Source organism: Melanostigma gelatinosum, assembly GCF_949748355.1.
Source record: "Melanostigma gelatinosum genome assembly, chromosome: 12".
NCBI classification, from domain to species: Eukaryota; Metazoa; Chordata; class Actinopteri; order Perciformes; family Zoarcidae; genus Melanostigma; species Melanostigma gelatinosum.
Window position 1 is genome coordinate 5,680,425 of NC_136645.1, and position 21,245 is coordinate 5,701,669.

General features: G+C 40.7%; 2 protein-coding genes across 2 annotated transcripts in view; one reads left to right on the forward strand and one right to left on the reverse strand.

The window, feature by feature from the left end:
• Positions 1-1,423: 1,423 nt before the first annotated feature.
• On the reverse strand, positions 1,424-8,988 carry LOC306785465 (high-affinity choline transporter 1-like). The gene is made up of 9 exons (XM_079279851.1): positions 8,857-8,988; positions 8,456-8,671; positions 6,777-6,893; positions 5,254-5,409; positions 5,029-5,177; positions 4,374-4,517; positions 3,617-3,770; positions 2,526-2,743; positions 1,424-2,246 (listed from the first exon to the last, which is right to left on the reverse strand). The coding sequence occupies exons 2-9, from the start codon at positions 8,637-8,639 to the stop codon at positions 1,689-1,691; spliced, it is 1,680 nt and encodes a 559-aa protein (XP_079135977.1). The 5' UTR covers positions 8,640-8,671; positions 8,857-8,988; the 3' UTR covers positions 1,424-1,688.
• A 3,031-nt stretch (positions 8,989-12,019) lies between these two features.
• LOC306785376 (kinesin-like protein KIF20B) overlaps positions 12,020-21,245 on the forward strand; it is a gene marked incomplete at its 5' end in the record, with an annotated part of 29,543 nt that continues 20,317 nt past the window's right edge. Inside the window, 17 exons of the mRNA XM_079279732.1 lie at positions 12,020-12,127; positions 12,447-12,536; positions 12,700-12,822; positions 13,018-13,156; positions 13,465-13,656; positions 14,679-14,885; positions 15,380-15,491; positions 16,065-16,136; positions 16,284-16,430; positions 16,903-17,065; positions 17,192-17,350; positions 17,491-17,616; positions 18,281-18,420; positions 18,528-18,651; positions 19,163-19,379; positions 19,534-19,712; positions 20,693-21,127. Of these exons, the coding sequence (XP_079135858.1) occupies positions 12,020-12,127; positions 12,447-12,536; positions 12,700-12,822; positions 13,018-13,156; positions 13,465-13,656; positions 14,679-14,885; positions 15,380-15,491; positions 16,065-16,136; positions 16,284-16,430; positions 16,903-17,065; positions 17,192-17,350; positions 17,491-17,616; positions 18,281-18,420; positions 18,528-18,651; positions 19,163-19,379; positions 19,534-19,712; positions 20,693-21,127 (2,733 nt within the window). The remainder of the gene's footprint in view (positions 12,128-12,446; positions 12,537-12,699; positions 12,823-13,017; positions 13,157-13,464; positions 13,657-14,678; positions 14,886-15,379; positions 15,492-16,064; positions 16,137-16,283; positions 16,431-16,902; positions 17,066-17,191; positions 17,351-17,490; positions 17,617-18,280; positions 18,421-18,527; positions 18,652-19,162; positions 19,380-19,533; positions 19,713-20,692; positions 21,128-21,245) is intronic.

Sequence of the window (21,245 nt, forward strand, 5' to 3'; positions counted from 1 at the left end):
TCATAACTTTTCAAAATAAAGTTGCAAGTGCTTTACATGGTTTAACCAGGATTAAAACATGTCGGGACTGCAGGCAACAAAAAGAGGTCATCAGACAGTTAAAATAATGGAGTAAAATACAGATAAGAGATGTGCTGGCATTAATCAAAACATTAAAATGCTAAGGGATTTAAAAGATCTCACTGATTCGGCAAACCGCAGCTCTTCAGGCAGGGGCACAGCCGAGGAGCCCCGACTGCAAAGGCCCGCTCACCTTCAGTTTTGAGTCGGCACAACAGCCAGCAGAGTCCTGCCTGAGGCTGCGCTCTGATGCATAGGGGAGCAGCAATCCAGCAATGTAAGCACTTTTAAGGTTACCAGTAAAAATATCTCTTTCATTTTGTCATGACTTTGAGCTGGCAGTCTCCAGCACACATGCCAGAGGTGAAAGCCAGCCAAGATGGGGTGTTCAGACGTGAAGTGATGAGATGATAGACATGAGTTAACAATCAGAACGTCAAAGGACAAGCCACAACAAGGTGCAGATCAGCCGGGTTCACACAGAGAGAGGCTGGGTGCAGCAGCCAACATCAATATAGCAATACCTGGGGAATTTATTTCTTCAATGGACTGCATTTACCATGTTACAAGTAACTGACTCGTTGCTACCGTCACTAAGAGTTCAGAATGAAATATATTTTCTTTTGAAACTTTGGATGAATTCAGGATATTTATTAAAAAACTGTTGAGAATAAAACTCATGTTGAGGAGAAAACTCAGGTGAACAGACTTAGGTCGAGGCGTTAGCTCAATTCAAGCAATAAGGTTTATTTGTAACAGAAGTATTATGTCCAGCAGTTAAACGAGCACGGACGAGACGGAGTATTTGACCTTCGTGCACTAGAACTCACATATCCGCGTATAAGCTGTGTTTAACATTGAATGAATGTATATTTTATTTACATAACACATAGAAATACAATGAAGTATATGATGTTGACACAATTACATAGCAGTCTTACAGAATATAGCAGTGTAACAGAACATCAAATGAACTACGGCAATGTATGGTATAGTATACAATAAACTAAAGCTCCTATAGTGTAGAAAGTATATGAATAAATCAGCCCAACAGAGAGTCAAAAAAGATGGAGAGTAATGAGTCTGTGGTCTCCACTGTTTTTATGTAGTCGGATGGCAATGGGACCGGATTGTGATGATCCGGTGGCTAAATGAGTGAGACAGCATGGGCTCTCCATGCTGTCTCACTCATTTAGCCACCAAAAGGCATTTAAAGGCATTTAAAAAAAAAGAAAAGTCAATATTTAATTGATGGCTTCCTTTATAAAATATTTCCTGTTAATAATAGTGTAAATGCTGCTGTACACTAAATAAATGCAATTTTTTGATTAAGTGGCATTATTATCAAATTTGAAAACCTCTCGTCAAAAACCAAAACAAATAAACAATTTTTAAAAATGTTGACAATGGATCCTGCCTTCTCTCAGGGTCTGGCTACATCACCTCATCCATATCACAAGCAATGTGATCCTCCCTGGTCCAGTTCTTGGTTCCAGTCCTCCTCATCCTCAGAGGATAAGCCCCCGTTTATGAAAAACCCAAATACAGTAGCTTGAATACTCCAAAAGAAACTGCTTGTATGTGACAGTGATAATTATTATTACATTAAAGTACTGCACATACAATCTTTAACATGTGGTGGTAATCATTGGCTCTAATGTATCTTGGTGAGATTCCGTTTCATCAAGCATCTCCTCATTGTATCTTTTGCCGTCATCGCTTGGTGTCGGTGGTTGTGCTGAGTGCTGGGCTTTCACTTTGAACACATCCCATTTCTCAGGAAGCAACCCTTTGTTGGAAAGCACAGAAGCCAGGTAGGAGAACAACAAGTTGGCAGCGATGGCAGACAGCATGGCGATGGTCCTCACTGGGGAGTACTGAACATAAATGCCATCCTCGAGAGTGCATCCTGGGAAGTGTATGACTGGTGCTACCCCTAGTGATGGCTCTCCACTGAGCATTCTTAACACCAACCCTGTCGACCAGCCCATAACAGCCCCGTAGAAGTTGGATATGTTGAAGAAGAGGACACAGACGAGCTGAGAGAAGATCAATATGTAGCACACTTCACAAGAAAGGAACAGCATCCACATGATACTATTTTTATGGTTGGTGAGTGTTGCACCGATCAAGCCTGTCACAACCACAGTAGCACGGATCACCCACTGGATTTCTGTCTGTGATGCCTGAATAGAAAGGAAATAGCAGAGACAAATTTGTTTCAGAGAAGTAACGGAGCTAAGGTTTCACATTCTCTCAATCTTTTCTCATTCTACCCTTCTACTTTATCTACTGCCTCTTTTCTCCATAATGCCCATTCATTACTTTTATGTCACTTGCAGTCGCTTCTAACTCTTTTCAGTTTCTCATTCAAGTCTTTCAAATCTTTGAAAAGGGAAAAGGAAGGAGTGCCTCCTCTTTTTTTGAGATGTAGCAATTTAAGAAACATTCTTAGTTGTTCACACCTGAGGCCTCAGGATAGTCTTGTAGATGTTGCAAGTGAAAATCGAGGCTGCGGAGAGCAAAGCAGAGTCGGCTGATGACATAGCAGCGGCAGAAATGGCTCCGGTGCCGGTGATAGCGACGAAGGTTGGGGTGAGGTAGTTCAGGGCGATAGGCAGGATCATAGCTCCCTCCCCACGTTCCAACGGAGACGGAGAACCATAAGAAGTGAGGTTCCAGTCTGGCGTGTCGACAGATATGATAAACAAAGAGAGAATGAAGCATATTTCTGATATGTTCACAGGAATTTAACAGCTTGACCATTTTTGTGTTTGAGTTCCGTTCAGCCTCTAAATGATCTCACCAGGAGCTCCGCTTCCTTCTCCCATTTGTCTCCATGTCTCTCTCCCTCTTCCACTAATCTCTGTGCATTAATGAAGCAGATTCACAAAGCCTCGGAATTCGCACAAATTGACTGCTCAAATTTTGCAATTTTCAAGTATGTGCTTCAATTTGCAATTGTGCAATTAGCCAGGGCGCATTTGCACCTAATCCTGTCTTTCCATTAACTTTGTATACAATGTTGTCCGCCAAATGAAACGCTAGACTAAGTCCAGTCAGGAAGACTTCCCTTTAGCATGCTTAGGCCTGTCGTTTATGTCTCATAAAGTTCAGACATGCTCACTCTTATCTCCATGCTGTCATTGTTCGGGGCTGTCAATCAAGACTCATCATCTCACACAACTCACACATCATCTGTTATACTGAACAATTATCTTTTCTCCATTCACTTGTCTCTGCTGATTTAAATGACTTCCTATTCTGTCTTAACACACAGTTACTCGTTTCAGCTACCTTTGGGAACTCAAATGTCTCAGCAGTTCTTAAACTGTTAATTGTTTTGTCTCAAACATCTCCTCTGATCAAATCTATGCAATCTTCAATTGACTATGCTCAGGATTCTTACTCAAACGTTGAGAAGCACAGCATTAAATGTAATAGCTTCTGGGGGATTTGGTTTAATGCAGTCACACACATATGTACTTATACTTTAGTTACCATCTTTGCATGTTTTCAATAAAAATCAGTTTATGTCTTTAGAAGCTCTTATTACCTGTGGAAGCAGCCACTGCCCCGATCAGTATAGGAGGTATTCCAAATATGATAACAGCGAAAGCCCCAATAAAGCATGTGGCCCGAGCCGCCGATGTGGAAGTAGCAGACAAGATCCTCTGGTGGAAGGCTTGGAATCCAAGGTTTCCCAGTGACTTGGAAGTAATACAGTCATATTAATTGTTATTGAATTGTCCTATTGAATCTGTGAGAGTTGAGATCGTCAATCACACATCACATTTAGGTGGATTTCTTAATGTGCGTGCATGGGTATGGTTAGAAATTGATCAAATCTAGGTGTGCTGTGGGTTCAATAAACAGGAGAAAGAAGAAATGAAAATAACATCTCCCAATGTCCTTTTATCAATCCAGGTGCATCAGTCCCCAAAACTGGACCGAAGCAGGACTCCCAATCAACCAATCTAGAACTATGTCGGGTTTTTTTCACAACAAGTTCACTGAATGTTGTTTTTCAGGGTGGAGATGGTCTGAAGAAACACTTAGACCATAGTGGGACATTTACAGTAAACCTTCCATGCTTTACATTGACTGCAACTTGAAAGTGACCATTTTAATCAAATGACGAGGATACAATTTGAATCATATTCCTGTGAGTTTTCCTGAAAAACCTATGAAACTGTTATGCCAACATTATACAAATCAATATAGCCATTTATTGTATGTAACCAGCTGCACCATTATATGGAGGCTGATCTATTTACACTGGAGCAAACCATCCTCAAATGTCTTGAGCTCACCAGATACAAGAAGGTATCGATAGAGGTCCAAGCAAACTTCCTCTCCAGTTTACCAATCCAGGGCGCCTGGAAAGTGTTGTTCAGGGCCGTCTGAGTAATGTCCACATGGTTGGGGTTTATCAGGACAAACGGTAAACAGACACTCTGCAAAGACAAAGAACACATGACAGCAACTAAAGCAAAAATAAATCATTTAAACAGCTAAATAAGGCAAGATAAGCTACAGAAAATGTGTGTGTGTGTACATTTCAATATGAGAAACAAATTCCTGAAGACAAAGCAAACCTTTTAATATTCGTATAATAGGTGCACCTGCATTCCAATGCAATCAAGTACAACAAGCCCAGAAAATACCCTGGCAAAGCTCATAATGTAACAATAAATCATTTTTGAGGACAGAATTGTTTTTTATTAGAATATGTTGTCAGCATCATTAAAGAACAACATGAATCAACCAACTAGATCACCACACACTGTAGGACCATTCATTAATTGCACAACTACTGTATCGGATTTCATTAGAACACTTTGTTCTCGTCACAATTTTATCTGCACGAATGAAGTATGATTAGTCACAGGTTGTTCCAAACACAGTCAAGAGACTGTTGTTTCCTGTTTTCCTAAAACGTATCGCATAAAAGTATAGTATCCTCACCATGGTGATGAAAATGAGGATGACCTGTATGATGTCTGTGTATGCCACAGAGTAGAGGCCGCCCAGCAGTGTGTAGACAATCACCACAGCAGTAGAGATCCAGACGCTCACAGAGTAGGGCAAATCCAAAATCACATTCATGGTGGCACCTGAAACACACACATGCACCTGTTGTCAAAATAGAAACTATAAAGATGTTGTAGGTAAAGTGCTTGTATACCGTACCTAAGCTGATTAGTGTTCCAGCCAACCACAAAATATCGCTGAGAAGTGAACCCAGTGCCTGAATGGCTGTGAATGCTTTTCCATACTTGATCTGGAAAGGGTCCAACATGGTCACATATTTGTTGTCTCTCATTGGCTTGATGAACACAAGGCCACCTGAATATTAAAACAGACGGATAGATTTATCAAATGCAAGATGCAGACAGTCAAAAGAAAAACAGCAAAAACACACATCACCTCCCTGTAGGGGTGTAACAATACGCGTATTCGTATTGAACCGTTCGGTACGAGGCTCACGGGTCGGTACGCATGACGAACCGAACAATACGTTTGAATAAAATAAAAACTTTATTTTTTTTTTTTTTTACTTTATTGATGAAGAGCCACGTTCAAACCTTTATTGATGAAGAGCCACGTTCACTCAGGTTTAGTTCCATCATTGTTCATACTAAAATGATGATGGAGAAGATGTAAGTAACAATACTACATAACATTAAGGAGCAGTTTTTGTTTTTTATGCTTATGTGTTGCTCAGAAGACACCTCAGAAGATGAGTCACTCAGGTATAGTTCCATCATTGTTCAAAGTCAAAGAATAACTTCATGTTGTTAGTTGTAATGAATACATATATTTTAAAATCAAGTACATTTCTCTGGCATTTATAGTTTTCTACTGTACCGAAACGTACCGAACCGTGGCTCCACTGTATCGTAGTCAACCGAACCGTGAATTTTGTGAACCGTTACACCCCTACCTCCCTGGTATTCACATGCAGAGCGTCGTCTGAATATGTTATATGAACATCTGATCTATTTGAACATTACATGAACATCTGATCATCAGCCTTGCATTCACACCTGCTTTCATTAAGTGGCAGATCAGGCAGACTTCATCAAACATGGTCTCAAGTCTCAAGTCAAGTGAAGCTATGTGGGACTCAAGGCACAATGTGACAGGCAGTAGAAGGTTACCTTCTTTGGTTACCTTCAGCCTTGCTAACTAGGCTAACCTTACTTACAGAGGAAGTCATGCTCACTCAGCTATCCCTGTTGGTCTATTAACCCTGGTTCTTTCCTTTAAAAGTATCCTGAAGCAATGCTGGTTCTACTTATTTCTGTGGCAGTGCTGTGTCCAGCTCTCTTAATACACCCAAACCAAGCCCACAGGATCACATGATGCACACGGGCCCTAAAATACTTTTTCTCCCGATACATACAGTCATTACAAAATAAATGGCTGTACAATGATAATTATAAGATCAATGAATCTCACAAACACCTGTAATTTACGATATATATATATATGATTATAATTTCATTTCATTATTGAGGTCTGACAAAATTTCAAAATTCTTGAAGCAGCAGACAAGATGAAGTCAACTAATTCATCCAGAGAAGGCCTCTGTGGGCCTGTTATGTTATGTGCTTTATCCCCTTTCTGCCTTTCTTTCTCTCTCTCATTTCGTGTTTTTGTTGTATGAAATATGCAAACATGATCAAACTTCTCTTGATTGTAATACTTACCCAAAATAAAGGTAAAACAAAAAGCTGCTATGAAGTTTACCCCCGACATTAGTCCCATAGAGGGGGTGTATAGCATCTCAGTTAGGCCCATGATGAAGCAGCCTCCAACCCATGTGGCTACAGGATGGACAGACGCATACAAACACAGAAATTAGTTCACAAGAGAAACCAGTATAGAGAAAAGTACATGCATACAAAAACAAATGTTGTTTTCTGATGCTGTAGATCAGGGGTGTCAAACTCATTTCCACTCTGGGCCACATCAGCATCACGGTCGCCCTCAAAGGGCCGGTTGTAACTGTAAGACTGTATAACTAACTTCTCCCTAACATATTGTTAAAAAACTCTCTGCATTTGATTATTGTTTATTCAAGTGTAAAAATATTGTACATGCAGTTATATGAATTAAAAATGATATTTAAACACATTTCTGTTAATATAACATAAATCATTTTAATTTAGCGTTAAGAAACCCACATTACTATCAAAGATCAAACTATTAAAGAAAATAACAAAGACAAATATCAAACACAAGTTATTACATTAACTTTGTTCAAAGCTGTTTGTGTCACCTCTCTGCATCACTAATGTTCCTCCCTGTCGTCGTCCTGTGCATGGCAGCTTCATCCAAGAGCTGCTCACTGAGAGTCAGGTCTGATGAACATGATAGATGCTCTGTATCCGTGTTGTCTGTGCTTTCATCAACAGTTCATTAGAAACACAAGTACCTGCTCGTCTCTTAGCTAGCTGTGTTGTTAGATTGCTGCTAGTTCATGAACTCGGTCTGCGATGGTGTTTCTTCACAAACTGACAGTTGTAAAAGTCTGTATCTGGTCGGAGCTCTGCTCACATACCTTCAGCATGCACTGGGCTGTAGCTGTGTAAATATATTCTGCTGTGATTGCAGTCTGCCTTTTAATTCTTGGACAGTTTGATGTTTTTCTTGGAGGCTAAATTTAGCTCCGTGTTTGGTGTCAAAATGCCAACGTGAATTGTATCCTTCATCACCGACACGCCTCATAACACAGAAGACAGACCCGTTGTTCTCTTTGAAGCACAAACATGTATTCGCTTTCCCATCTTTCATTACATTTTCTTCCCTCTGCATCAATTTTTCTCTTCGTGGACATTTTGTGATTATTTGTCGACCTTTTTCAATTGTTGGAAAACCGCTTTTCGGGCTGTTGCCTCTCCTGTCCACCTGTTGTGATAGTTTTAATGTCGGTACACAGACAACATGCTATCTCATAATTTCAACTTTATATCTCATAATTTCGACCATGGGGATACTTTTATTATCAAGTCTAACTTTTAATTATTTTTCCAAAAAAAAAAGAATTCTTTTTTTTTTTTGCTGGCGGATTCGCGGGCCACATAAAATGACGTGGCGGGCCGAATTCGGCCCGCGGGCCTTGAGTTTGACACATGTGCTGTAGATAATTCAGTTCGTCACCAACCCCGTCTTCTACAATTCCCGTTGATATAATACCAAATTGTTTTCCCATTTATGTTGTGGTAGCAAACGTGATGGCAAGTTGCAATGCATTCACACATGTTTAAGCAGGCGTTAGCTAATTTCCAGTGAAAGGAATTTGCAAAACCGCTTGCAGGCTGTAAAGGTTGGACAAAATCCAGTTAAAGTGCCACCTCCTCTACCTATCTACAATGTAACGCTGTACCTGTCATTGTGAAGATCCCCACCACCTTTTTAATGCTTCGGTTTCCCAACAGAGCCATCTCCAGTTTGTCAGCCGCACTTTTGTTCTCCTCCTTTTTGGACTTGATAGAAGCCCAGATGCCGACTCCGAGAACCAGCAGGTAGAAGAACACCATTGCTATCAGTCCGGGAATATTGACAGCCATGCTGAACCTGAAGACTGCTGCAAACAGTATAACTGTTTGACAGGGAAAAATAAATTCTTTAAGATGAACGAGAAAAAAAAAAAATTGTGGTCTTATTTCCCCTAATAAGTAAAACACAAAGTTATGTTACGAACAAAATCTGATTAAAAATAATAATAATAATAATAATTTAAAAACTCTTTTTTTCACATAAAAATACCAGGTTGTAGACTGTTACCTGAGGTCTGATAGAAGTTCGGTGCTGCAACAAGCCAAGTATCCAAAAAGCAGGATTACATTAAGAAGGGCCACTGTTTGAATTGACCGCTGCAGAGTTTTGATCTCAACCCGAGAGCTGTTGACACAAGACACAATGAACTGAAGAAGGGCTGGTTTGGAGATGCCTTGTTGTGCATGTCAACTGCCATAAATTCCACAAAACTTTCCAAGTGATCAAGTGTCAACTCAAGAGAAGTATCACAGACCAGGTGTTTAAATCACCCGACCTCCCAGATGGAAATGTATCCTGTCCAAATAGGGTTTAGTTGAGTTCTAATATTACATTAGTCTTATCACTTGGCTCATACCATGCACATTTAAGAATTAAAAACAGCATACAAAGCCAAATAACTACGTTATAACCAGTGTCATTTTAAGAGGTAACTGTACAAATTAATTATATTTTGACAGCATGGTTTACTGTTAGCTATTTACCATGTTCGTGTCCTGAGTGTGAGATGACAACACTCTTCCAAGGTGCTTGTCAGCGGCTGCAATGCTTAAGTATTCAAATTGGGGGAAAGAAAGACGTCATGTGGGAGTCCAACTGGTTTTGGCAGCAAGTCTGTTCTTTGACGTGCACTATATTCTGTAAGACTGCTATGTAATTGTGTCAACATCATATACTTCATTGTATTTCTATGTGTTTTGTAAATAAAATATACATTCATTCAATGTTAAACACAGCTTATACGCGGATATGTGAGTTCTAGTGCACGAAGGTCAAATACTCCGTCTCGTCCGTGCACGTTTAACTGCTGGACATAATACTTCTGTTACAAATAAACCTTATTGCTTGAATTGAGCTAACGCCTCGACCTAAGTCTGTTCACCTGAGTTTTCTCCTCAACATGAGTTTTATTCTCAACAGTTTTTTAAGAAATATCCTGAATTCATCCAAAGTTTCAAAAGAAAATATATTTCATTCTGAACTCTTAGTGACGGTAGCAACGAGTCAGTTACTTTTAACATGGTGAATGCAGTCCATTGAAGAAATAAATTCCCCAGGTATTGCTATATTGATGTTGGCTGCTGCACCCAGCCTCTCTCTGTGTGAACCCGGCTGATCTGCACCTTGTTGTGGCTTGTCCTTTGAAGTTCTGATTGTTAACTCATGTCTATCATCTCATCACTTCACGTCTGAACACCCCATCTTGGCTGGCTTTCACCTCTGGCATGTGTGCTGGAGACTGCCAGCTCAAAGTCATGACAAAATGAAAGAGATATTTTTACTGGTAACCTTAAAAGTGCTTACATTGCTGGATTGCTGCTCCCCTATGCATCAGAGCGCAGCCTCAGGCAGGACTCTGCTGGCTGTTGTGCCGACTCAAAACTGAAGGTGAGCGGGCCTTTGCAGTCGGGGCTCCTCGGCTGTGCCCCTGCCTGAAGATCTGAGGTTTGCAGAATCAGTGAGATCTTTTAAATCCCTTAGCATTTTAATGTTTTGATTAAGATGAACGAGAAAAATAAATAAATTGTGGTCTTATTTCCCCTAATAAGTAAAACACAAAGTTATGTTACGAACAAAATCTGATTAAAAATAATAATAATAATAATAATTTAAATACTCTTTTTTTCACATAAAAATACCAGGTTGTAGACTGTTACCTGAGATCTGATAGAAGTTCGGTGCTGCAACAAGCCAAGTATCCAAAAAGCAGGATTACATTAAGAAGGGCCACTGTTTGAATTGACCACTGCAGAGTTTTGATCTCAACCCGAGAGCTGTTGACACAAGACAGTTCAGAGGTACCAATGAACTGAAGAAGGGCTGGTTTGGAGATACCTTGTTGTGCAAGTCAACTGCCATCAATTCCACAAAACTTTCCAAGTGATCAAGTGTCAACTCAAGAGAAGTATCACAGACCAGGTGTTTAAATCACCCCACCTCCCAGATGGAAATGTATCCTGTCCAAATAGGGTTTAGTTGAGTTCTAATATTACATTAGTCTTATCACTTGGCTCATACCATGCACATTTAAGAATTAAAAACAGCATACAAAGCCAAATAACTACGTTATAACCAGTGTCATTTTAAGAGGTAACTGTACAAATTAATTGTATTTTGACAGCATGGTTTACTGTTAGCTATTTACCATGTTCGTGTCCTGAGTGTGAGACGACAACACTCTTCCAAGGTGCTTGTCAGCGGCTGCAATGTTTAAGTATTCAAATTGGGGGAAAGAAAGACATCATGTGGGAGTCCAACTGGTTTTGGCAGCAAGTCTGTTCTTTGACGTGCACTGTCTGTAGGTGGGCTATATCCTGTTCACATGGCTGAAATGAGGGAGAAAGTACAGCTGCCACCATTTGCCCTAAACTTGAGTTTGTTGAGTTTTTAAGTAACCCACACAGAGAACATGCAGAACCCACTTAATAAAGTATCTATCTATCTATCTATCACACTCCATACCAGTTGGTGGCGGTAATGCGCCGTAACGTTGTTTGCCAACCACCATAATAAAAGAAGAAGAACAACGAAAGGACGCATGCGCAGTTTCTGTTTGAATCCGACTGGTGCGTTTCAAACTCAGACCGCGGCTGTGTTGTGTTGTTGTCTTTAGTTAGCTAGCACAAAAAACAATACAATTTTTTCTCACCTAACTAATGTCCCACATATAACTGCCAGGCAAGTGCTTCTGAGTACGTTTCAGTTGTGGTATTGTCGTTCACGTATTTTCATAAAAGTAAACGGACATTTTAAACTATGTTATGTTAATCAACGCTACAGGCTTACGGTAGTTACAGGTGCGGCTGCTAGTCATCTGAATATTTCAAGCTAAACGGCTAACATTAGCTTGTTTGATAGCTTGTCCAAGAAACTTTAAGCGGTTGGTGAACACAATTTGTAACGATTCAAACTTTTGCAGACAAACCGTGAAAACCGTTTATGAACTGGCAAGACACAGATAACGTTAACAAAGCGCCACTATAATGAGCATTTGGAAGCTATCAAGTGCATCACTGTGCCAGGTTTTTGAAGGGCGTGGCTTAACTTAACGTTACTGTCCGTTGAGTTTGTCTTGGTGTAAGGCAACGTTTTGTTAAAAGCGAGCTAGCATTTGATGACTTGGCATTTTTTGCTTTGTTTTGGCTGACTTTTCTGTTTTATTTGTGGCAGGATGATGGAATCATGCCTGAACAACCAGGCTGACAGGCGGGAACAGGTAGAGGTCGACGATTTGAAGAGAGATCTCTCATCAGAATTCAGCACCTTACCAGACCCTCAGGTAAACCTGGAGAAGTCATTGTAATTCACAATGATGCTATCAATACGAATGTCAGCATATTCAAGGTATATTATACCTAACGTTATAGTATATATGGAATATATATTTTTGCCCATAACGAGGACTGTGGGTTTTGTCCCTCCATCACTTAACATTGAAAGTGCATTATGAAGGGATCTTACAATGTCCTGTATGAAAAAGAGGAATCATTACAGCAAGGAAATGTGAACCTATCCTTTCCATTTTAGAGTTTTTAGCCCGAATGTAGTCTTTCACTTTTCTCTTGCTGTTTTTGATTAAATCCTGATGTGTTGTGCAGCATTCCAGCATTGGAGAGAGAGGACACCTTCAGGTCTACCTCCGGATCCGACCCTTCAGCTCAGCAGAGACCATTAATGGAGAGTCACAGGTAAACATGAAGAACATACAGAGAGTTGATCAGAAACAAATGACAGTATGCTTGGTTTTGTGGTTGTCAAAACTTTGTTTATATTTACTCAGAAAATAATGACTTCAAGACCCACCCCCCTAAAACAGGCTGTCTCTCTTCCTTCCTCTTTTGTTTTGACCAGCACTGTGTTACCATCGAGCCCCCTGGCACCGTTCTGCTGAAGCCTCCCAGGTTGTCTCTCTCAGCGAGGCTCAGCGTTGAAAAATCACTTCCACAGACTGGACAGCGCTTTCAATTCTCTCAGGTTCGTATTTCCTGGCAGATAAGAGAGCCAACAAAGTTTATTGATGTGTATTGCAATGCATTTTGGTCTGCCCCCTTTCATTTGCTGGACCTAAAAACAGGGCCACAGGCAAGGAAAGGTTGAGAAATCCTCATATACAAGAAAGTGTTTCAATGTCTCTTATTAAGTCCCTACTCATTACCTCCCTTTTAACAGGTGTATGGTCCTGAGACGATGCAGAAAGAGCTCTTTCAAGGCACAGTAAAGGATTTGGTGAAAGATGTTCTCGAAGGGGGGAACTCTCTGGTTTTCACCTATGGAGTCACCAACGCTGGGAAGACCTTCACATTCTTAGGTGGGTTCCTCTTTGTTATTGTAGATTCTGCTTTGTTTGGTGTATTTGTACCACAAACCTTAGCTCGGCTAGCTATCAGGAGACTCAGGCTGATACTTTGTCAATAAGTGAGTGAACTCTGAATTTCTGCTCTGCCTTTGCTAAAACTGATGACGAAAGTTAAATGTGCTCTTATGTATTTGAAGCATCTGGGAGGAATAATACTTCATAAATTACCCATTATCAACCGATAATTTGTCGGGCCTAATGTATATCTTGCATCCCTACAAGTATCTTAACAATGTAATGATCTGCTCTTGTCACTCCAGGTCCAGATGCTGATGCCGGTATCCTGCCCAGGTCTCTCGATGTCATTTTCAGCAGTATTGAGGAACAGGTGTTCACTGGGATGAGCGTCAAACCTCAACGTTGCAGAGAGTCCACGAAGCTCACCAGGGAGCAGCAGGCCGAGGAAGTGACGTTCAAGAGAAAGTTCTTCAGTCAATTTAAAGAGGTAACCAGTCTGTCCAAGCCTGCTGCAGAGTTAGCAGAGCAGCAGCTCCAGTCCTCCATCAATGTCAGCACGGGGTTCATTCAGGCACAGAACCAGCGTAACCGCCGATTCATTTACATGAAATAATTGAAAGACGGAACGGTTCTTCCCTAAGTTGCACACGAGAGAAGTTTGGCTTCAGGGCTTTCTGCCAGAAAACCCTTCCTGCCAAACATCTACTTAGGTTTTAGTCAACAAACCACTTGGTTTGTGTTAAAATAAACCCTTTCTGGCAGACAGTCCTAAGGCATACTCCCATGTGCTGTGGGATTCGTGGACAGACTTTTTAGAGGTTTAAATTGTCAGATAGCCTCCTACACATTGTTACATAATGCATGTACTTCATGCCATTTAGAGGGCTGTAGGTTTTTGGTCCTTCTTTCTTTTAAGCTGGTGAAGTTTAGGCGACAGTTTAGTACTGCCTTAGAATGCCTTAAAAACTCTTTACTAAACTTTTTACTAATTACTCTTTATAACATTGCTCTAAAATGTTCTCAAACCAGTGTGTGTGTATATATATATATATATATATATATATATATATATATATATATATATATTTATTTGTAAGTTGTTAAAATGAAAAGTGTGTTTGATGCATTTTTAACATTTTACCTTTTACTTAATCTTTTAGAGTGAGAAGAGCAATACCAGCCAGAGGACTCTCCTTGAAGGCAAGATTTAGATTTTTATTTTATTCTATTGTTGGTTGTTTTTCTATTTTTAATTTTTTTTACTCTGCAGCAGCTGAACATCTGACACTGAAAACACCTGTGCACTTTGATCATGTTGCATTAATACTGATTGATAGGACTATCGGGCTTTGTTTTTATTATCAGAATGTACTGCTTAACCTGAGGGCAGGAATGCCAATACATCTCTTTGAGTTCTGTTTTACAGAAAAGTAAAGCACAGAATTGCTACTGTCACTAAGTGCTGTAGAGCGCGTGACTACAGGTCAATGATTTTTAGCGTTTGTTTTTGTTGCAGACTCCTCCATGTTGGGCACGACCGCAGCAACAGAGGACAAAATCAGCCTGGCGGTGGAAGCCCACACTAAGTTCTCTGTTTGGGTTTCTTTCTGTGAAATCTACAATGAGAACATTCACGACCTCCTTGAGGTGGTACCCAGCGGGGCACCGAGGAGGACCGCACTGCGCCTGTCCCAGGACGTCAAGGGCAATGCCTTTGTCAGAGGTGTGAAGGGTCAGGGGGGGGCGGTGCAGACCGATACGTACCACATTATTTCTATATTAAAACAATGCTGACAATTTAAGCATAGATTTGATCTGTGGCAAATTAAAATACAAATCAGCCGTCTGCTAGTTGATAGATCTGTTCCCATCAAAGTTAAGTTACTTTTCATCCCACCGAATGTACTCTAATGCACTATAATGCTTAGTGACATTCGTTGCAGCTCTTGTTTAAAATGAGTACAATTTCTCCCCGTGCTGTATTTATGGGTTGGTGTACTTTGCTTTTTTGGCCTAATGAACTCATTTTCTTAAAATAAAGTAATTTAGGACTTTTCCCGTTGAGTAATATGCATATGAATAAATGAATGCCATGTTGCTCAAACTAAGAGTCAGAAACATTTTGGAATTCTTTAACTCTTCCTACGTTAAGATAAAGAGTGAAATGTTACCTGTCCGTTTTATATGAATCTGCTGTTTTATCACATTTGCATTTAGATCTGCGATGGATTCAGGTGAATAGTGCAGAAGAGGCTTACAAGGTGATGAAGCTGGGCAAGAAGAACCAGAGCTTCTCCTCCACCCGACTCAACCTGCTCTCCAGTAGGAGGTGAGGACGTCAGCCAGCAGCAGTTACAGATACGCAACTTAGCACTGAGTGCAAAAGAGCCACATTCATTCCTAGATCACCAGCTTTACCTGCAGCAATAACCATTGGTACATTTAGTGGAATGTCATGGTTTGTACCTGGATAATATTCTTGACTGGTGGCGTTGCAGTGACAAGTGTACATCACACTGATTTTGTGAACAGAATATTCATTTTCAAAGTGTAATTTCATTTAATCTTGGTTATTGACCCCCTTCATATAAGCATTATTATCTTTAAGTCAAATGTGTTTTTTGCCCGTTGAGTAAGGCAGGCTCACTTTTCTGTGCACTTGCTCAATTGTGGTCATAGTCTTACTAAAATAAACACAACATAAAAAAGGGGAGCAAAATAAATCGGAGCTAAGTCTCTTAAAAATTACATTCCTCCACTTTATAACTGTTGTATGCATTTTATTTCTCTGTTTTTGTGCTTATTTCTTGTGGTAATTTATCTTTTAAGGTCCTGTTTATTCCATCTTAATACAAAGTTACTGAAACGTATGCTCCATATGTTTTGTTTTGTCTTTCTGCAGTCACAGTATTTTCTCCATTCGTATATTGAGGATTGAAGATATTGGGACTCCGAGGGTCCACGCAGTCAGCGAGTGAGTGACACTTTAGACATGGTTTTAGATGTGGAACCGTCTGGTTGCAAAACAAGGCTGCATTGAACATGTGTGTAAAATATAATCTTTAGTTGGATGTACAGCGTGTCCGAGTTATCGTGTACTTCTTGGTGTGTTTGTCATCAGGTTGTGTTTGTGTGACCTGGCTGGTTCGGAGCGATGCGCCAAGACCCAGAATAAAGGAGAGCGCCTCAAAGAAGCCGGAAACATCAACACCTCATTGCTCATCCTTGGAAAATGCATCAACGCACTACGACACAATCAGCAGGCCAAGTGAGATTTTAACTATCCGTCATTTTCTCCTTAATTCATATGCTTTATGGAATATGAAAGGGTCACTCCATAGTGCTCTAAAAGGAGAGTGAAACTCTTTTTTTTTATCCTCCTTTAGCACACTGTTTTGGTTTACTGTGGTTGTATTATTTTCTGCAACTACAAAAAAGATAAACCCTACTTTTATACAACTTATAGCAGATGGAAAAAGTTTACGGCCGGGGACAAAAATTGATATCTAGCAGCTAAAGATCCAGATATTTTTCTGGTGCAGGAGTTGGTGGAGACCAAATCAGTGCGAAAAGGAGAATGAACATTGGACTTGCAAACATCAAGTGGACACAAACCCAACTTCTATAGAATAATTAAATTGCATAGTGTATAAACATGTTTGTTGTAACAATTTAATAAGCTTTATAATAAGAAATTCTATACAAGTTATCAATGCCAACTAAGCTGTTCCCTCCCTCAGGCTGCGTCAGCATGTTCCCTTCAGGGAAAGTAAGCTGACCCACTACCTGCAGAGCTTCTTCCTTGGTCGAGGTAAAGCCTGTATGATCGTCAATATCAACCAGTGTGCCTCCATGTACGATGAGACGCTCAACGTCCTCAAATTCTCTGCTGTGGCACAGAAGGTGCATATACATTTTCATTTTCTCTCTTGCTTTGCTCTCTGAGAGCAAGTGTATAATTGGTTATTATTATACTATGTTTCATTTATGTTTTTGTGTTTTTTCTTTTTATTTCCTGTCCGTTTCCAGGTTGTTGTTCTAACGTCCACCAGGCCCGCTCCCATCATCATGCCCCAGAGGTCTGCCAGTGATCTATCCTTCATCATCAACAATGCTGAGAGAAAGGCTCTGCGGCGCAGCAGGAGGAGCTCCCTGATTGGCTGGGATACTACCCTGGAAGATGTGCAGGTGGGGTGGAGCCTGGGTCACATCATGAGGCGTTTGCTTTACTTTATTCCAGTTCATACAATATTTTAGTGCTCTTTTTACTTTACTTGGATTATCACTTGAAATAGTTTGTAAACATTATGTTTAAATCTTTTGTCCAGGAGGACGAGGATGATGAGTATGAGGAAGAAGAGAGCCTGATGGAGAGCACAATGGATCAGACAGGCAATGAAGACGACGCCGATGAAAGTGACAATGAAATTCTCATCAGTGAACGGACGCACCAGGTCAGTCCCTTAACAATATTGGATCCCATCGGCTATCAATCTGTCGACTGATGAGCCTCTCGGGGACATGGGGCTATATTTCTAGGATTGCTGACTTCCTTCTCCGTACACTTCTCATTGTTCACACTCCGGTTACTAACGTGAGATGCCAAGTAGCCAGTGTACAAGCTACATTTATACCACTTTGAGCTAAATCATCGTCAGACGATAGCTGATGGGTTCCGAGATTGCATTTCGGCTTTTGCTCTCCAAACAGGCAGATTAGTAACTTGAGATGTCCGTGGGGTCTTGTGACTTTGAAGAGGGCTTCGCTCATTTTCAGTTCCCCGTCAGAATATAGTGTTCACTTAAACAGATATTGATTTGTGGAGGTAGACTCTTCTTTCAGGTGGCTACAAAACGTTTTGCTGAAGAACTTTTCTTTATTTAATTTTTTTTTACTAAACTTTATTTTATAAAGTTCCCATTTGTAATTGTATTGTAAGCATTTGTTTTTTAAATTTTCTGTGATTCACAAGGTTTTATTATCTGAGCAATGATCACTTGTTTCCATCTAATTCCTCATCGAAGGACGTTCAGTCCAACACTGGAGAAACAATCTTGAATTTCCTGAATGAACAACTCTTCATTGTTGTTTGATACTATTTTGTGTCCCGTTCCTCAGAGGCAGTTGGCGTTGTTTAACCAGCTGCAGGTAGAGCTGAAGAAGGAGCGAGCCGAGAGTCTGCTCATGGAGGCGCGACTCAGAGAGGAGATCTGCAGAGAGTTCTCAGAGATCTTCTCCCAGATGCAGATTGACTATAAGTGAGACTTTTAATATATATTTATATTCCTGTATCATGTTACCAGGAATGTTTTGGGCACGATAATTAAGTCGTACAAATGTGTGTCTGTGTGTGCGTTTGTTTCAGTGACCGCCTGGCGAGGGAGAGCGAACTCTTAGAGGAGCGAGCAGAAAGGAGGATGGAGATCTTAAAGACCCTCATGGGCAAAATGGCCAGCGCTGGACCCAGTCAAGACTCACAATCTAATATGGTAACACCATCCCCTCTCCTGGGATCCCACTTCATGTATTGTGTGTTTTGTTAGCTTATTGGTTGGGTGAATGTTACAAATTCTAAAACAGATTTTTGGTAACAATGATGTAATGATTAAAACATGAATGAAAAGGATACTATGTGTAGGCTGTATTTGATCCTATCCTATTGTAACAAGATTCTTATGCTACACTCACACTTCATACATCAAGTCAAGTTCATTCATCACACAAGTTCTCAGTAAGAAATAGAATAATCATGATTTTTCTTAGTTGTCAGAGCAAAGGTAATTTCAAGGTTTCTAACATTCCATACAAAGTGTTCTTGACATCCAGTATGTATCACACAAGCAGAAATACAAGTATTTGCTTACTCAAGCAAGTATAATTTGAAGTATCTGGCTCCAGGATAGTGTTGACATGTGTGTGGGCACCACAGCTGGATGTTATTGTTGTGACGATGAGCTCACTAATCTCCCTGACTGATTTGATGTTTCCCACCTCCCTCAGGACTCATCTCTGGACTCATCTCTGGACTCATCTCTGGACTCCTCTGAATTGGCAGGCGTAAAGAAGGCCGCTGAGGCCGCTCATGCATGTCTGGGTTCAGTCCAAGCAGGTGCTCAGGAAGAAAGGGGAGAGGCTGGAGAGGAGCTGGAGAGGAAGACGTTGGAACAGAGTGAGCACCAGCCGAAAGTCCAAGGGCAGATGCCTCACAAACACAATGGTAAAACCGCGTATGAATCCATCAAGTGGAGGAGGAAAATACAAACTGTGCAGTCACATATGTCAATATAAAATGTTTTTTATTCTTTACTGATGTAAATTCTGGTTGCCAGTTTAAAGCTTTTTTTTTTTTTGGTGTTATTTCCTATGTGAAGCCAGTGGATTAGAGGATGAAGAGAAAAGGAGGCTTCTCTCTCAGCTGCTGGAGAAGTCGTCAGAGATTGACCGGCTGGAGAAACAAGTGAGACAACTGCAGAATGTGGCAGAGCTAAGCTCGCAGAGCTGCGCCTCGCTGCTCGAGGAGGGGAGTTCACGTGAGAGACAGCGGCTGCAGGTAAGAACCCTGAGGAAAGGAGCACACGGAGGGAGGACCAGGGGAGGAGCTCCATGCCCCGGCATCAGTATCCTGATCATTCTCAGTAGAACCAGTTTTTAGTGAAGGGCAAGCTGAGCATTATCTTTTACAATATGTCATGGGTTTACTCATATAGTTCACAAATAGGTTAGCATGTAGCATTTTGCTCAGTTACCAGGAATATGAATAAATTAATCAGAGATGCACCGACCGATCAGCTGCCAATCAAAACCCGGTTTTCAGCTGATCACTCGTGACTTGTGACCTTTTATATACATGTGCCTCCGCCACATTCTAGTTTTATGCTGGCACAGCAAGTCTAAAGTAAGCCATGGAGGAACAACATTAAAAGCATTTGGAACAACTAACTGAATCAGACAGTTATTATATTGTAATTCATTACCATGCATGCTGCTCCGACTACTCACAGCATGGGTTCCCTCCTTAGCACAGCGCTGCTTGGAAGCTAACATTAACGGAGTTTGCATTACCTTACATTGTGATGCGTCCAAGCTCTATTCAGTTAAAAGGAGGAATGGCTGAAGGCAAATTGTAAAGCTGTTATGTGTTGAAATGTAATCTTGTAAAATTTAGTTTTGGGCTCGAAACTTGAATAATTCCTGTTGTTAGGAGAGAAAATACTTGGATATTATTTATAATCTTTGACGGTTTACACTGACTTGTGGTAAAAACATTATTCTGGAGCTATTAATTATAATTCTTAGAAAGAAATGTGGAATTGGCAAAAACAGGAATCAGCTGTGCAGACTTAAGAAAATTACAATCGGTGCATTTCTGTTTCACCAGGAAAACAAGAAATGACCAAGTAACTGAAGTGCTTCTCAACAGCTGATTTTCTTTAATTTGTCTAAATGGAACTTAAATATAGTTTAAGCTTAAGTTTATTCAATGCTGTTTAAACATAAAAATAGGAAATAACCATTACTCGTATCACTCAGGAGGCGTTTACTGCCCTCGAGAAGGAGAAGAGAGGCAGAGAAGACACCCTCGCTGCTTTGGAGTGCCAGACTAAGGGAAGAGAGGAGGCCCTTGCCACACTCAGTGAGCTGAAGCAGAGCAAAGACGAGGTGCTAGCATCCCTCAAAGAAGAGAGAGAAGGCAACAAGACAGCCATGGCAGCCCTCGAAGCTGAACGGAGAGCCAAGGAGGATGCCATGGCAGCCCATTCAGAAGAGAAGCAAGGCAGAATGGACATAATTGCTGCTCTTGGTCAAGAGAGGAGTAGCAAAGAGGAGGCTCGGTCTGTTCTGGAGGTGGAGAGGAAGGAAAACAGCAGGCTGGTGGAGGAGAGAGAAAAGAGGCAACAGGACAGTGATGCACTTCGACAAGAAGTCAGAGCGCTGACTGTCAGACTGGAAGCCTCAGAGCACCAGGTGGGCAACAGAAATATTTTGGTCAAATTGAACCTTTTATATCAAACTGTTTTATTATTTGTGTTTAATTAAATGGTATTGGTGCTAGATGACTGAACTTAAGTGATATCTTTGGAAA

Coding starts and splice junctions, on each gene's coding strand:
- LOC306785465 (XM_079279851.1), bottom strand. CDS start 8,639: ATGGCTGTCAATATTCCCGGACTGATAGCAATGGTGTTCTTCTACCTG. Junction 5,410..6,776: donor TTGTTTTACCTTTATTTTGG/GTAAGTATTACA, acceptor TTTAATATTCAG/GTGGCCTTGTGTTCATCAAG. Junction 3,771..4,373: donor TCGATACCTTCTTGTATCTG/GTGAGCTCAAGA, acceptor ATTACTTCCAAG/TCACTGGGAAACCTTGGATT.